General features: G+C 45.1%; 1 protein-coding gene across 7 annotated transcripts in view; it reads right to left on the bottom strand.

The window, feature by feature from the left end:
- Positions 1 to 18,163, bottom strand: part of LOC139387597 (casein kinase I-like) — a 77,139-nt gene that overhangs the window by 19,567 nt on the left and 39,409 nt on the right. For 4 of the 7 annotated variants that reach the window (XR_011629194.1, XM_071133961.1, XM_071133959.1 and 1 more), the window contains exons 4-8: positions 14,263 to 14,411; positions 6,883 to 7,117; positions 5,144 to 5,229; positions 2,937 to 3,021; positions 1,973 to 2,121 (exon numbers count right to left, since the gene is read on the bottom strand). Coding sequence is in view for 6 of the 7 variants with exons in the window: in XM_071133961.1 (XP_070990062.1) it covers positions 1,973 to 2,121; positions 2,937 to 3,021; positions 5,144 to 5,229; positions 6,883 to 7,117; positions 14,263 to 14,411 (704 nt within the window). In the remaining variant the exon portion in view is untranslated. Of the gene's footprint in view, positions 1 to 1,972; positions 2,122 to 2,936; positions 3,022 to 5,143; positions 5,230 to 6,882; positions 7,118 to 14,262; positions 14,412 to 17,304; positions 17,585 to 18,163 lie in introns of those variants that run through there. The other 3 variants (XM_071133960.1, XM_071133963.1, XM_071133964.1) reach the window with 2 other exon arrangements.

The following is an 18,163-nucleotide window of genomic DNA, read 5'->3' as shown; positions in this document are numbered from 1 at the left end:
GACTGAGGGGTAATACTAGGGTTAGGACTGAGGGGTAATACTAGGGTTAGGACTGAGGGGTAATACTAGGGTTAGGACTGAGGGGTAATACTAGGGTTAGGACTGAGGGGTAATACTAGGGTTAGGACTGAGGGGTAATACTAGGGTTAGGACTGAGGGGTAATACTAGGGTTAGGACTGAGGGGTAATACTAGGGTTAGGACTGAGGGGTAATACTAGGGTTAGGACTGAGAGGTTATACTAGGGTTAGAACTGAGGGCTAATACTAGGGTTAGGACTGAGAGGTAATACTAGGGTTAGAACTGAGGGGTAATACTAGGGTTAGAACTGAGGGGTAATACTAGGGTTAGGACTGAGGGGTAATACTAGGGTTAGGACTGAGAGGTAATACTAGGGTTAGAACTGAGGGGTAATACTAGGGTTAGGACTGAGGGGTAATACTAGGGTTAGGACTGAGGGGTAATACTAGGGTTAGGACTGAGGGGTAATACTAGGGTTAGGACTGAGGGGTAATACTAGGGTTAGGACTGAGGGGTAATACTAGGGTTAGGACTGAGGGGTAATACTAGGGTTAGGACTGAGGGGTAATACTAGGGTTAGGACTGAGGGGTAATACTAGGGTTAGGACTGAGGGGTAATACTAGGGTTAGAACTGAGGGGTAATACTAGGGTTAGGACTGAGGGGTAATACTAGGGTTAGGACTGAGGGGTAATACTAGGGTTAGGACTGAGGGGTAATACTAGGGTTAGGACTGAGGGGTAATACTAGGGTTAGGACTGAGGGGTAATACTAGGGTTAGGACTGAGGGGTAATACTAGGGTTAGGACTGAGGGGTAATACTAGGGTTAGGACTGAGGGGTAATACTAGGGTTAGGACTGAGGGGTAATACTAGGGTTAGGACTGAGGGGTAATACTAGGGTTAGGACTGAGGGGTAATACTAGGGTTAGGACTGAGGGGTAATACTAGGGTTAGGACTGAGGGGTAATACTAGGGTTAGGACTGAGGGGTAATACTAGGGTTAGGACTGAGAGGTAATACTAGGGTTAGGACTGAGGGGTAATACTAGGGTTAGGACTGAGGGGTAATACTAGGGTTAGGACTGAGGGGTAATACTAGGGTTAGGACTGAGGGGTAATACTAGGGTTAGGACTGAGGGGTAATACTAGGGTTAGGACTGAGGGGTAATACTAGGGTTAGGACTGAGGGGTAATACTAGGGTTAGGACTGAGGGGTAATACTAGGGTTAGGACTGAGGGGTAATACTAGGGTTAGGACTGAGGGGTAACACTAGGGTTAGGACTGAGGGGTAATACTAGGGTTAGGACTGAGGGGTAACACTAGGGTTAGGACTGAGGGGTAATACTAGGGTTAGGACTGAGGGGTAATACTAGGGTTAGGACTGAGGGGCTAGGGTTAGGACTGAGGGGTAATACTAGGGTTAGGACTGAGGGGTAATACTAGGGTTAGGACTGAGGGGCTAGGGTTAGGACTGAGGGGTAATACTAGGGTTAGGACTGAGGGGCTAGGGTTAGGACTGAGGGGTAATACTAGGGACTGACCAGTGGCTTGGGGTAATACTAGGGTTAGAACTGAGGGGTTATACTAGGGACTGACCAGTGGCTTGGGGTAATACTAGGGTTAGGACTGAGGGGTAATACTAGGGTTAGGACTGAGGGGTCATACTAGGGTTAGGACTGAGGGGTAATACTAGGGTTAGGACTGAGGGGTAATACTAGGGTTAGGACTGAGGGGTAATACTAGGGTTAGAACTGAGGGGTAATACTAGGGTTAGGACTGAGGGGTAATACTAGGGTTAGGACTGAGAGGTAATACTAGGGTTAGGACTGAGGGGTAATACTAGGGTTAGAACTGAGGGGTAATACTAGGGTTAGGACTGAGGGGTAATACTAGGGTTAGGACTGAGGGGTAATACTAGGGTTAGGACTGAGGGGTAATACTAGGGACTGACCAGTGGCTTGCCGACCCAGTCGTACTCATAATCAAAGACGTAGCCGTTGCTATCGAAGAGGTCGGTGAAGAGTTTCCGTAAGTAGTCGTAGTCCGGCTTCTCAAAGAAATCCAGGCGCCGCACATAACGCAGGTAGGTGGCCATCTCTTCTACGGGGAGACACACACGTTACATTCAGGTAGGATCACACCTGTTCTATTCATTCAGACAGGAAAGAAAACACCTAGTTGTCATGGTGATGAAAGGCCTTCTGGTTCAGGTTAGTCTGTAGAGGTAGTGTTCACTCATTCCAAATCATTTCCACATGTTGGGAGCAGGTAAAAAAAAAGGAAGGCTGACCTCCTGGGCTTCTCACGCACGACATCGTCTAGGGTTTATAGAGAATAGTGCAACAAACAAACAAACCTCCAGTCAGCGGTAGTCTTGTGGGCGAAAACAGCTTCGTTGACGAGAGGTTTGAAGGAGAATGGCGCATGCTAACAGGCTGGCCACAAACAGGAGAATAACGGCGCAGTACAACAGTGGTGTGCAGAACAGCTTCTCCAACAGAACTCTCTGATCCTTGTCATTGATATGATAAGACAGCAGACGACCACACCGGGTTCCACTCCTATCAAAACAAGAAGACTCGGCTCCAGTGGGCACGCCATCACCAACCCTGGACAATTCAGGAGTGGAAAAACATGGCCTGAGCTAACGAATCCTGGTTCCTGTTGGGTCATGCTAATGGCAGAGTCAGGATTTGGCATCAGGAGGATGACTCCATGTCCCCGTTCTGCCTGATGTCAACGGTACAGGCTGGTGGTGTAACGGTGTGGGGAATGTTTTCCTGGCACACGTTAGGTCCCTTGATACCAACTGAGCAACGTCTAGAGGCAAAGGGGGTTCCGATCCCGTACTAGATGGGTGTACCTAATAATACTGTTCAGTAACTGTTGTATTTCAGGACGACAGATACACAGACCTGGGAAGCTCTCACATAGCACCTCGATGGGCGTGGCTCTCTTGGTGTCACCTATCTTCTGATAGCGCTCCTTCAGAGTGTCTGCCTGGGGGGGCGGGGAGAGAGGGAGAGAGAGAGAGAGAGACACACAGAGAGAGAGAGAGAGAGAGAGAGAGACAGAGAGACACACACAGAGAGAGAGACACACAGAGAGAGAGACACACAGAGAGAGAGAGAGAGACAGAAAGACACACAGAGAGAGAGAGAGACTTCATTGCCTGTCGGGGATTTTTTATTCTGGAATGAAATACCAGAAGTGTTAAAGGGTAAACGGACCAATCAGGGAACTGTGATGGCTAACTTTGATATAGGTTTCACACAACAGACAACTTTCTCTCTGAACAATGTCATGTGAAGTACGACGGTCAGCGTGTTCAGTTAGTGATGTGCATAGAGACATGTGACTGACGGCTGTGTGTCTGTCTGAACTGATAAGACAGCAAGGACAGACTAGCTGGACCTTTAATCAACAGTAACTAGCTGGACCTTTAATCAACAGTAACTAGCTGGACCTTTAATCAACAGTAACTAGCTGGACCTTTAATCAACAGTAACTAGCTGGACCTTTAATCAACAGTAACTAGCTGGACCTTTAATCAACAGTAACTAGCTGGACCTTTAATCAACAGTAACTAGCTGGACCTTTAAATCAACAGTAACTAGCTGGACCTTTAATCAACAGTAACTAGCTGGACCTTTAATCAACAGTAACTAGCTGGACCTTTAATCAACAGTAACTAGCTGGACCTTTAAATCAACAGTAACTAGCTGGACCTTTAATCAACAGTAACTAGCTGGACCTTTAATCAACAGTAACTAGCTGGACCTTTAAATCAACAGTAACTAGCTGGACCTTTAATCAACAGTAACTAGCTGGACCTTTAAATCAACAGTAACTAGGTGGACCTTTAAATCAACAGTAACTAGCTGGACCTTTAAATCAACAGTAACTAGCTGGACCTTTAAATCAACAGTAACTAGCTGGACCTTTAAATCAACAGTAACTAGCTGGACCTTTAAATCAACAGTAACTAGGTGGACCGTTGATCAACTGAACAACAGTAACTAGCTGGACCTTTGATCAACTGAACAACAGTAACTAGCTGGACCTTTAATCAACAGTAACTAGCTGGACCTTTAAATCAACAGTAACTAGCTGGACCTTTAAATCAACAGTAACTAGCTGGACCTTTAAATCAACAGTAACTAGCTGGACCTTTAAATCAACAGTAACTAGGTGGACCTTTAATCAACTGAACAACAGTAACTAGCTGGACCGTTGATCAACTGAACAACAGTAACTAGCTGGACCTTTGATCAACTGAACAACAGTAACTAGCTGGACCTTTAATCAACTGAACAACAGTAACTAGCTGGGCCTTTGATCAACTGAACAACAGTAACTAGCTGGACCGTTGATCAACTGAACAACAGTAACTAGCTGGACCTTTGATCAACTGAACAACAGTAACTAGCTGGACCTTTAATCAACAGTAACTAGCTGGACCTTTAAATCAACAGTAACTAGCTGGACCTTTAAATCAACAGTAACTAGCTGGACCTTTAAATCAACAGTAACTAGCTGGACCTTTAATCAACAGTAACTAGCTGGACCTTTAATCAACAATAACTAGCTGGACCTTTAATCAACTGAACAACAGTAACTAGCTGGACCTTTAATCAACAATAACTAGCTGGACCTTTAATCAACTGAACAACAGTAACTAGCTGGACCTTTAATCAACAGTAACTAGCTGGACCTTTAAATCAACAGTAACTAGCTGGACCTTTAAATCAACAGTAACTAGCTGGACCTTTAAATCAACAGTAACTAGCTGGACCTTTAATCAACAGTAACTAGCTGGACCTTTAATCAACAGTAACTAGCTGGACCTTTAATCAACAGTAACTAGTTGGACCTTTAAATCAACAGTAACTAGGTGGACCTTTAATCAACAGTAACTAGCTGGACCTTTAATCAACAGTAACTAGCTGGACCTTTAAATCAACAGTAACTAGCTGGACCTTTAATCAACAGTAACTAGCTGGACCTTTAAATCAACAGTAACTAGCTGGACCTTTAATCAACTAATAACATATGGGAATTGTTTAGTGTAGTGTGTGTGACATTACATTGGTTCCTAACCTTAAGGTGTGTTTGTTCCTACCTTCAGGCCTTGCCAGGGCAGACTGCCTCGCAGGAAGTACATGAACATGTGACCTAGAGCTTCCAGGTCATCTCTCCTGCTTTGTTCTGCAGAGATACAGGAAACAAAGCATAGTTTCAGAGACACACACATCTTCACACACACACAGGTCATCTCTCCTGCTTTGTTCTGCAGAGACAGGAAACAAAACACAGTTTCAGAGACACACACACAAGCCCATTTCAAACACAGGGACAAATGAATTCTAACTAAGAGAAAATCACAGAATTGTTTTATTTTTCTATATATTTCACCTTTATTTAACCAGGTAGGCCAGTTGAGAACAAGTTCTCATTTACAACTGCGACCTGGCCAAGATAAAGCAAAGCAGTTCGACACAACAACAGAGTTACACATGGAATAAACAAAACCTACAGTCAACAACACAATAGAAGAAAAAGAAAGTCTATTTACAGTGTGTGCAAAAGGCATGAGGTGGTAAGGCAATAGGCCATAGTAGCGAAGTAATTACAATTTAGCATATTAACAATGGAGTGATAAATGAGCAGATGATGATGTGCAAGTAGAGATACTGGTGTGCAAAAGAGCAGAAAAGTAAATAAAAACAATATGGGGATGAGGTAGGTAAGATTAGATGGACTATGTACAGCTGCAGCGATCGGTTAGCTGCTCTGATAGCGGATGCTGATCAATCCTAACTGTTGAAGCAGATGGACTAGTCCAGAAAACAGCTCCAGAATTTTTTTTTTTTTTGTAGTGAAATATATTTGAGGAAGAAGATAAGTGTTTCCAATGACATCGTCTACCAATCAGAAGGCAATGCCTCCTCATAATTGGTTAAAAAAATCACATGATGCACACTAATGATGTCATCGGAAACACTCCTCTTCCTCCATCTTTGTCATGTGTCTTTTTGGGTCTTTCTGGTCAACTATATTTTATCAATGGGATCACCTGGATCATACAGAATACAGCAAATCAGGCTACGTACCTTTGCCCAGGTGAGTATTGATGCTCATGTAGGGTGTGGTGCCCGTCAGGCTGTTTACCTTTGCCCAGGTGAGTATTGATGCTCATGTAACGTGCGGTGCCCGTCAGGCTGTTTACCTTTGCCCAGGTGAGTATTGATGCTCATGTAGGGTGTGGTGCCCGTCAGGCTGTTTACCTTCGCCCAGGTGAGTATTGATGCTCATGTAGGGTGGTGCCCGTCAGGCTGTTTACCTTTGCCCAGGTGAGTGTTGATGCTCATGTAACGTGCGGTGCCCGTCAGGCTGTTTACCTTCGCCCAGGTGAGTATTGATGCTCATGTAACGTGCGGTGCCCGTCAGGCTGTTTACCTTCGCCCAGGTGAGTATTGATGCTCATGTAGGGTGGTGCCCGTCAGGCTGTTTACCTTTGCCCAGGTGAGTGTTGATGCTCATGTAACGTGCGGTGCCCGTCAGACTGTTTACCTCTGCCCAGGTGAGTATTGATGCTCATGTAACGTGCGGTGCCCGTCAGGCTGTTTACCTTCGCCCAGGTGAGTATTGATGCTCATGTAGGGTGGTGCCCGTCAGGCTGTTTACCTTTGCCCAGGTGAGTGTTGATGCTCATGTAACGTGCGGTGCCCGTCAGACTGTTTACCTCTGCCCAGGTGAGTATTGATGCTCATGTAGGGTGTGGTGCCTGTCAGGCTGTTTACCTCTGCCCAGGTGAGTATTGATGCTCATGTAGGGTGTGGTGCCCGTCAGGCTGTTTACCTTTGCCCAGGTGAGTATTGATGCTCATGTAACGTGCGGTGCCCGTCAGGCTCTTGTGCTCCCTGTAAGGGATGTGTTTCTTGGTCTCAGGGTCGATGTACTCTTTGGCCAGGCCGAAGTCTATGATGTGGATTGTGTGCTGCCGCTTGCTGCCGGGCCGGCCAACCAGGAAGTTCTCTGGCTTCACGTCCCGGTAGATCAGACTCCTGGTGTGGACAAACTCCATCCGCGTGATCTGGGAGAGGGGGGAGAGAAAGAGGTCCTCTTTGCAACATGAAATCATTATCAGTTAGCATGTGGAACATTCAGGGCCTAAACTCATCAACCTTTGGACTGACGAGTTTGGCTCAGGAGTTCAACAAACATCTGAAAGACATTGACATCATCATTCTGCAGGAGACATGGTGTAAGGCTGATATTGTCACTCACTGTCCCACAGTACAGACATCAATCTATCAGTACAAAAGATAAACTATATATTCAGGAAAACGGCAAAAGAAGCACAACTGAAATTGATTAAACATTTTTTTTTTTTAAAGACCACAAATGACAACTGGTTTGATGCAGATTGTAAAATGATAAGGAATAAACTTAGAACACTATCCAACCAAAAGCACAGAGACCCAAATAATGGTGAATTACGCCTTCATTACTGTGAGACTTTAACACTCTAGAAACGTAACACTCAGAACCAAAAAAAGCACATTACAACAGCAAGCAGCTGACACTAATTGAGGAATCCATAAACACAAACAACGCTCAACAACACCGTTCAAATTGACACAAACGCAGAACAACGCCAAACTCATGAGAAGTTGAATGGATTAGATAAAGCTATAAAGGACAATCAAAATCCACTGGACTCCCCAATTACTGACCAGGAGCTCTATAAGAAACTAAACTATTACTGACCAGGAGCTCTATAAGAAACTAAACAATTACTGACCAGGAGCTCTATAAGAAACTAAACAATTACTGACCAGGAGCTCTATAAGAAACTAAACTATTACTGACCAGGAGCTCTATAAGAAACTAAACTATTACTGACCAGGAGCTCTATAAGAAACTAAACTATTACTGACCAGGAGCTCTATAAGAAACTAAACTATTACTGACCAGGAGCTCTATAAGAAACTAAACTATTACTGACCAGGAGCTCTATAAGAAACTAAACTATTACTGACCAGGAGCTCTATAAGAAACTAAACTATTACTGACCAGGAGCTCTATAAGAAACTAAACTATTACTGACCAGGAGCTCTATAAGAAACTAAACTATTACTGACCAGGAACTCTATAAGACACTAAACTATTACTGACCAGGAGCTCTATAAGACACTAAACTATTACTGACCAGGAGCTCTATAAGAAACTAAACTATTACTGACCAGGAGCTCTATAAGAAACTAAACTATTACTGACCAGGAGCTCTATAAGAAACTAAACTATTACTGACCAGGAGCTCTATAAGAAACTAAACTATTACTGACCAGGAGCTCTATAAGAAACTAAACTATTACTGACCAGGAGCTCTATAAGAAACTTCATGCCCTCAAATTTAAAAAGCATGTGGACCTGATGGCCTCCTAAATGAGATGCTCGAACTCACTAGTGCAACATTTCAATTGGCTATAATTAAAACTGTTAAGTTTGATCCTGAGTGTAGGTCATTTCCCTGACTTCTGGAATCAAGGACTCATAACCCCAATATTTAAGAACAGAGACAAACTTGACCCTAACAATTACAGAGGCATTTGTGTGAACAGTAACCTGGGGAAGGTTTTCTGTAGTATTATAAATGTAAGAGTTCTAAACTTCCTTAATAAGCACAATGTCTTGAGTAAAAGCCAAATTGGATTTATACCAAAACGTTGCACAATATTTACACCCTACACACTCTTATAGATAAACATGTCCACCAAAATATACGCTTGCTTTATCGATTTCCAAAACGCATTTGATTCTATTTAGCAGACAGGACTGTTCTATAAAGATATTGAAAGTGGTGTACGGGGTAAAACATATGACATAATTAAATCAATGTATACTGGCAATACGTGCAGCATTAAAATTGGCAAGAAAATAACAGATTTCTTTTTACCAGGGTCAGGGCCTTCGCCAGGGTTGCAATCTGAGCCCTGCACTCTTCAATATTTACATCAACGAATTGGCCACTATTCTAGAAAAATGCTCATCCCCTGGTGTTAGTCTCCACAATTCAGAGGTTAAATGCCTGCTCTTCGCAGATGACCTATGCCTACTGTCGCCCACAGCACACGGACTACAGCAGAGCCTGGTCCTGCTAGAGCAGTACTGCCAGACCTGGGCCCTGGCAGTAAAACCCCAAAAAGACTCAAATAATTATTTTCCAGAGAAGATCCAGATCTCAAGGAATTAGACCAAAGTTCTCAATTGGTACAAAATATATAGAGTACTGCACACACTACAATTACTGAGGTTTAAAAATAAGCTCAACTGGACACCTTAATGAGGCAGTGAATGAACTGAGGGAGAAAGCACACAGGGCATTCTACACCATTAAAAAACTAATTCAAAATTGAAATACCTATTCAAATTTGGCTATATCTAATTGAATGTGTCATTGAACCAATTGCACTTAATTTCAGCGAGGTGTGGGGTCCACTTGCAAAACAAGATTTCACCAAATGGGACAAACACCCCATTGAAACCCTGCATGCAGAGTTCTGTAAGATTCTCCTACATGTCCAGAGGAAAACTACAAACAATGCATGCAGGGCAGAATTAGGCCAATATCCACTAATAATAAAAACTTAAAAAAGAGCAAATAAGTTTTGGAAACATCTAAAATACAGCGACCCCCTCTCATATCATTACCAAGCCCTGCAATGCACAAGAGCTGAGCAAAGAAAAGAGTCTCCTCATCCAGCTGGTCCTGGGGCTGAGTTCACTAACCTGTTCTACTAACACACTGAAGCCTCAGTCCCCTCATCCAGCTGGTCCTGGGGCTGAGTTCACAAACCTGTTCTACTAACACACTGAAGCCTCAGTCCCCTCATCCAGCTGGTCCTGGGGCTGAGTTCACAAACCTGTTCTACTAACACACTGAAGCCTCAGTCCCCTCATCCAGCTGGTCCTGGGGCTGAGTTCACAAACCTGTTCTACTAACACACTGAAGCCTCAGTCCCCTCATCCAGCTGGTCCTGGGGCTGAGTTCACAAACCTGTTCTACTAACACACTGAAGCCTCAGTCCCCTCATCCAGCTGGTCCTGGGGCTGAGTTCACAAACCTGTTCTACTAACACACTGAAGCCTCAGTCCCCTCATCCAGCTGGTCCTGGGGCTGAGTTCACAAACCTGTTCTACTAACACACTGAAGCCTCAGTCCCCTCATCCAGCTGGTCCGGGGGCTGAGTTCACAAACCTGTTCTACTAACACACTGAAGCCTCAGTCCCCTCATCCAGCTGGTCCTGGGGCTGAGTTCACAAACCTGTTCTACTAAAACACTGAAGCCTCAGTCCCCTCATCCAGCTGGTCCTGAGTTCACAAACTTGTTCTACTAACACACTGAAGCCTCAGTCCCCTCATCCAGCTAGTCCTGAGTTCACAAACCTGTTCTACTAACACACTGAAGCCTCAGTCCCCTCATCCAGCTGGTCCTGAGTTCACAAACCTGTTCTACTAACACACTGAAGCCTCAGTCCCCTCATCCAGCTGGTCCTGAGTTCACTAACCTGTTCTACTAAAACACTGAAGCCTCAGTCCCCTCATTCAGCTGGTCCTGGGGCTGAGTTCACAAACCTGTTCTACTAACACACTGAAGCCTCAGTCCCCTCATCTAGCTGGTCCTGAGTTCACTTACCTGTTCTACTTACACACTGAAGCCTCAGTCCCCTCATCCAGCTGGTCCGGGGGCTGAATTCACAAACCTGTTCTACTAACACACTGAAGCCTCAGTCCCCTCATCCAGCTGGTCCTGAGTTCACTAACCTGTTCTACTAAAACACTGAAGCCTCAGTCCCCTCATCCAGCTGGTCCTGGGGCTGAGTTCACTAACCTGTTCTACTAACACACTGAAGCCTCAGGATCAGAACATCCAATCAATCAGAATAAACCAAATTACAAAACAGTCAAAACTAAACTACATTGCTCATTGGGAAAATGCAGTGCTATCTGGCCCTAAATCGACAGTACACCGTGGCAAACTATTTGACCATGGTTACTGATCAAAACCTTAGAACAACCTTGACAAAGTACAGGCTCAGTGAGCACAGCCTTGCCATTGAGAAGGGTAGACACAGGAAAACCTGGCTCCCTGTAGAGGAAAGGCTTTGTAACCACTGCACCACAGCAGAACCTGAGACAGAGCTGCATTTCCTGACAAAATGTAAAAAATATAAAACAATTAGAGTGAGAGAGATAATGAAAGACACCGATTCAGAGAGAGAACGAGAGACACCGATTCAGAGAGAGAACGAGAGACACCGATTCAGAGAGAGAGAGAGAGAGAGACATTGGGTGGAGTTGTTTCCCCTCCGCAAAGCCACTGCATCAGCCATTGCTCTAATTCTGAGAAGGGAGGTCTTTACCAGATTCGGAATTCCCGAACAAATCCTCTCTGACCGAGGTCCGCAGTTCATATCAGGAATATACAAAGAGCTCTGTACCTACTGTGGTGTAATTGCCAAGTTGACCACAGCCTACCATCCTCAGACCAACCTGACCGAGAGGGTAAACCGAACCCTGAAGGGGATGATTGCTTCATTCGTGGGGGATCAGCACACAAGGTGGGATCAGCATCTTCCTGAATTTCGCTTTGCACTGAACTCTGCCGTGCAGGAGACCTCTGGGGTCACTCCCGCCGAACTCCACCTGGGAAGACCACTAAAAGGTCCGATGGACAGGGTCTTGCAAAGTTCGAATGTTTCACCTGACTGCCCAGCGTTTGATGCCGTACAACACCACCACACCTTGCTAGCCAGAGTGGAGGCCAGCAAAATCAAAGTCAAACAACGACAGCTGAGAAACTATGACAAGCATAGACGAGAAGCGTGTTTCCCACCCAAGTCTCGTGTCTGGCTACGTTCACATCATCTGTCAAAGATGTCTAAGAAGTTCACTGCCAAGCTTGCTTTGAGATGGAAAGGTCCATGCCGCGTAGTGCAGCAGTTGGGACCAGTGAACTACTTGGTCTGTTTGGAGGACACTGGGGAAGATGTCAGGACGGTGCATGTTGATGAGGTGGGGTGTACTAATGAGGTGGGGTGTACTAATGAGGTGGGGTGTACTATTGAGGTGGGGTGTACTAATGAGGTGGGGTGTACTATTGAGGTGGGGTGTACTAATGAGGTGAGGTGTACTAATGAGGTGAGGTGTACTAATGAGGTGGGGTGTACTATTGAGGTGGGGTGTACTATTGAGGTGGGGTGTACTATTGAGGTGGGGTGTACTAATGAGGTGGGGTGTACTAATGAGGTGCGGTGTACTAATGACGTGGCCCAGAAGATTGTGGACATTTTCAAGGCCTTGTGTTAAGGCACATACTCTTTGTGTCTATGAACACCCCCCACATTCCCTTTGTGTCTATGAACACCCCCCACATTCTCTTTGTGTCTATGAACACCCCCCACATTCCCTTTGTGTCTATGAACACCCCCCACATTCCCTTTGTGTCTATGAACACCCCCCACATTCCCTTTGTGTCTATGAACACCCCCCACATTCCCTTTGTGTCTATGAACACCCCCCACATTCCCTTTGTGTCTATGAACACCCCCCACATTCCCTTTGTGTCTATGAACACCCCCCACATTCCCTTTGTGTCTATGAACACCCCCCACATTCCCTTTGTGTCTATGAACACCCCCCACATTCCCTTTGTGTCTATGAACACCCCCCACATTCCCTTTGTGTCTATGAACACCCCCCACATTCCCTTTGTGTCTATGAACACCTCCCACATTCACTTTGTGTCTATGAACACCTCCCACATTCCCTTTGTGTCTATGAACACCTCCCACATTCCCTTTGTGTCTATGAACACCCCCCACATTCCCTTTGTGTCTATGAACACCCCCCACATTCCCTTTGTGTCTATGAACACCCCCCACATTCCCTTTGTGTCTATGAACACCCCCCACATTCACTTTGTGTCTATGAACACCTCCCACATTCCCTTTGTGTCTATGAACACCTCCCACATTCCCTTTGTGTCTATGAACACCCCCCACATTCCCTTTGTGTCTATGAACACCTCCCACATTCCCTTTGTGTCTATGAACACCCCCCACATTCCCTTTGTGTCTATGAACACCCCCCACATTCCCTTTGTGTCTATGAACACCCCCCACATTCCCTTTGTGTCTATGAACACCCCCCACATTCCCTTTGTGTCTATGAACACCCCCCACATTCCCTTTGTGTCTATGAACACCCCCCACATTCACTTTGTGTCTATGAACACCCCCCACATTCCCTTTGTGTCTATGAACACCTCCCACATTCCCTTTGTGTCTATGAACACCCCCCACATTCCCTTTGTGTCTATGAACACCCCCCACATTCCCTTTGTGTCTATGAACACCCCCCACATTCCCTTTGTGTCTATGAACACCCCCCACATTCCCTTTGTGTCTATGAACACCTCCCACATTCCCTTTGTGTCTATGAACACCCCCCACATTCCCTTTGTGTCTATGAACACCCCCCACATTCCCTTTGTGTCTATGAACACCTCCCACATTCCCTTTGTGTCTATGAACACCCCCCACATTCCCTTTGTGTCTATGAACACCCCCCACATTCATACCCTCTGCACTCCTCCACTGGAAGATAGAGATTATTGCAAATCTTCTGTTGATGACTGGGTTCTTTCTTGTATGAAGTTGCTGTTCAATTGCTCTGACATTATTATTATTATTGTATGAGGTATTCTGGGTGGGGTTACCCCTGTGCTGATGAGGTATTCTGGTTGTGGTTACCCCTGTGCTGATGAGGTATTCTGGGTGGGGTTACCCCTGTGCTGATGAGGTATTCTGGGTGGGGTTACCCCTGTGCTGATGAGGTATTCTGGGTGGGGTTACCCCTGTGCTGATGAGGTATTCTGGGTGGGGTTACCCCTGTGCTGATGAGGTATTCTGGGTGGGGTTACCCCTGTGCTGTGATGTGGGTTTTATAGGGTGTGTATTCTCTTTTCTCTACACTGGCTATCTTGGAAACAGGCTAAACTCTAGGCAGTCTCTTCTGCTGATGTGTGTGGGTCTGGTAGTGGTACTCTCTCTATTCTACCCTTCTCCTTTCGGCATGGTTAATACCTGCCTGGCGCCCGAACACAATCTTTTATCTTTACCCCTCTCTAATAAATAAAGCTACAAAGTGAAATAAAGAGTGTGTATTTGTACCAGCTGAATAGCGATCATGAGGACGGTCTTGAGGGAGAAGGTTCTGTCACACAAATCAAACAGGTCTTCCAGACTGGGTCCCAGCAGCTCCAGAACCATGGCATTATACTTCCCACAGGGCCCGAAGTAGAATACCTGGGGGACGCCCTCTGCAGAGACAAAGTGAATGGTTTCACAAACACACTGAAGATGCAAGAAAAACATAACAGTGTGTGATTATAATAAGACATTGTTAAAAAAAAAAACTACAAAAAACAGTAAAACAAAGCTTCAATTGCAACTTAGAATCAAGTGAGTGCTGGTCTCATTTCATTAGGTCAATAGACTGCTATTGGTCTTTAAAGACAACACCAGCCCTCTTGGTGCCAACGGGGCTATACATTTGGGTGAGCCCCCCCCCCCCCCCTCTTGCCTGAGTAGCCTCGTGTCTGAGGATCACCACTTTATTTTAAGAACGTGAAATGTCAGAATAACAGTAGAGAGAATGACTTATTTCAGCTTTCATCACATTCCCAGTGGGTCAGAAGTTTACATACACTCAATTAGTATTTGGTAGCATTGACTTTAAACTGTTTAACTTGGGTCAAAGGTTTCGGGTAGCATTCCACAATAAGTTGGGTGAATTTTGGCCCATTCCTCCTGACAGAGCTGGTGTAACTGAGTCAGGTTTGTAGGCCTCCATGCTCGCACACACTTTTTCTATAGGATTGAGGTCAGGGCTTTGTGATGGCCACTCCAATACCTTGACTTTGTTGTCCTTAAGCCATTTTGCCACAACTTTGGAAGTATGCTTGGGATCATTGTCCATTTAGAAGACCCATTTGGGACCAAGCTTTAACTTCCTGACTGATGTCTTGAGATGTTGCTTCAATATATACACAATTTTCTTCCCTCATGATGCCATCTATTTTGTGAAGTGCACCAGTCCCTCCTGCAGCAAAGCACCCCCACAACATGATGCTGCCATCTCCGTGCTTCACGGTGGGGATGGTGTTCTTCGGCTTACAAGCCTCCCCCTTTTTCCTCCAAACATAACAATGGTCATTATGGTCAAACAGTTATATTTTTGTTTCATCAGACCAGAGGACATTTCTCCAAAAAGTACGATCTTTGTCCCCAGTGCACTTGCAAACCGTAGTCTGGCTTTTTTATGGCGGTTTTCGAGAAGTGGCTTCTTCCTTGCTGAGCGGCCTTTCAGGTTATGTCGACATAGGACTCGTTTTACTGTGGATATACAGTGGGGCAAAAAAGTATTTAGTCAGCCACCAATTGTGCAAGTTCTCCCACTTAAAAAGTTGAGAGAGGCCTGTAATTTTCATCATAGGTACACTTCAACTATGACAGACAAAATGAGAAGAAAAAAATCCAGAAAATCATATTGTAGGATTTTTAATGAATTTATTTGCAAATTAAAAAATAAGTATTTGGTCGTTTGTATTTGGTCATTTGCAAACAAGCAAGATTTCTGGCTCTCACAGACCTGTAACTTCTTCTTTAAGAGGCTCCTCTGTCCTCCACTTGTTACCTGTATGAATGGCACCTGTTTGAACTTGTTATCAGTATAAAAGACTCCTGTCCACAACAGTCACACTCCAAACTCCACTATGGCCAAGACCAAAGAGCTGTCAAAGGACACCAGAAACAAAATTGTAGACCTACACCAGGCTGGGAAGACTGAATCTGCAATAGGTAAGCAGCTTGGTTTGAAGAAATCAACTGTGGGAGCAATTATTAGGAAATGGAAGATTTACAAGACCACTGATAATCTCCCTCGATCTGGGGCTCCACGCAAGATCTCACCCCGTGGGGTCAAAATGATCACAAGAACGGTGAGCAAAAATCTCAGAACCACACGGAGGGACCTAGTGAATGACCTGCAGAGAGCTGGGACCAAAGTAACAAAGCCTACCATCAGTAACACACTACGCCGCCAGGGACTCAAATCCTGCAGTGCAAGACGTGTCCCCCTGCTTAAGCCAGTACCTGTTCAGGCCCGTCTGAAGTTTGCTAGAGAGCATTTGGATGATCCAGAAGAAGATTGGGAGAATGTCATATGCTCAGATGAAACCAAAATATATATTTTTGGTTAAAACTAAACTCGTCGTGTTTGGAGGACAAAGAATGTTGAGTTGCATCAAAAGAACACCATACCTACTGTGAAGCATGGGGGTGGAAACATCAGGCTTTGGGGCTGTTTTTCTGCAAAGGGACCAGGACGACTGATCCGTGTAAAGGAAAGAATGAATGGGGCCATGTATCGTGAGATTTTGTGTGAAATCCTCCTTCCATCAGCAAGGGCATTGAAGATGAAACGTGGCTGGGTCTTTCAGCATGACAATGATCCCAAACACACCGCCCAGGCAACGAAGGAGTGGCTTCGTAAGAAGCATTTCAAGGTCCTGGAGTGGCCTAGCCAGTCTCCAGATCTCAACCCCATAGAAAATCTTTAGAGGGAGTTGAAAGTCCGTGTTGCCCAGCAACAGCCACAAAACATCACTGCTCTAGAGGAGATCTGCATGGAGGAATGGGCCAAAATACCAGCAACAGTGTGTGAAAACCTTGTGAAGACTTACAGAAAACGTTTGACCTCTGTCATTGCCAACAAAGGGTATATAACAAAGTATTGAGATAAGTATTTGGTCAATAACAAAAGTTTATTTTCCGCCATAATTTGCAAATAAATTAATAAAAAAATCCTACAATGTGATTTTCTGGATTTTTTTTCTTGTTTTGTCTGTCATAGTTGAAGTGTACCTATGATGAAAATTACAGGCCTCTCTCATCTTTTTAAGTGGGAGAACTTGCACAATTGGTGGCTGACTAAATACTTTTTTGCCCCACTGTAGATACTTTTGTACCTGTTTCCTCCAGTATCTTCACAGGGTCCTTTGCTGTTGTTCTGGGATTGACTTGCTCTTCTCGTACCAAAGTACGTTCATCTCTAGGAGACAGAACGTGTCTCCTACCTGAGCGGTTTGATGGCTGCGTGGTCCCATGGTGTTTATACTTGTGTACTATTGTTAGTACAGATGAACGTGGTACCTTCAGGCGTTTGGAAATTGCTCCCAAGCATGAACCAGACTTGTGGAGGTCTACATTTTTTTTCTGAAGTCTTGGCTGATTTCTTTTGATTTTCTCCTGTTGTCAAGCAAAGAGGCACTGAGTTTGAAGGTAGGCCTTGAAATACAGCCACAGGTATGTAAAGTCAGCATTTCATGGTAAGGTCTACTACACCTGTTGTATTCAGCATTTCACGGTAAGGTCTACTGACAAATAACATTTGATTTGATTTGAATCCACCAATGTAATGGAAGTATAATATCAGAAAAACTGTTATAGTGGAGAGCACTTGGTGACTGGTGACTAGCTCAGCCTGTTATAGTGGAGAGCACCTGGTGACTGGTGACTAGCTCAGCCTGTTATAGTGGAGAGAACCTTGTGACTAGCTCAGCCTGTTATAGTGGAGAGCACCTGGTGTCTGGTGACTAGCTCAGCCTGTTATAGTGGAGAGCACCTGGTGACTGGTGACTAGCTCAGCCTGTTATAGTGGAGAGCACCTGGTGACTGGCTCAACCTGTTATAGTGGAGAGCACCTGGTGACTGGTGAATAGCTCAGCCTGTTATAGTGGAGAGCACCTGGTGACTGTACCTCAGCCTGTTATAGTGGAGAGCACCTGGTGACTGTACCTCAGCCTGCTATAGTGGAGAGCACCTAGTGACTGTACCTCAGCCTGTTATAGTGGAGAGCACCTGGTGACTGGTGACTAGCTCAGCCTGCTATAGTGGAGAGCACCTGGTGACTAGCTCAGCCTGCTATAGTGGAGAGCACCTGGTGACTAGCTCAGCCTGTTATAGTGGAGAGCACCTGGTGACTGGTGACTAGCTCAGCCTGCTATAGTGG

Source organism: Oncorhynchus clarkii, chromosome 28 (genome assembly GCF_045791955.1).
Source record: "Oncorhynchus clarkii lewisi isolate Uvic-CL-2024 chromosome 28, UVic_Ocla_1.0, whole genome shotgun sequence".
NCBI classification, from domain to species: Eukaryota; Metazoa; Chordata; class Actinopteri; order Salmoniformes; family Salmonidae; genus Oncorhynchus; species Oncorhynchus clarkii.
This window is presented reverse-complemented; position numbering and strand designations above follow the sequence as displayed.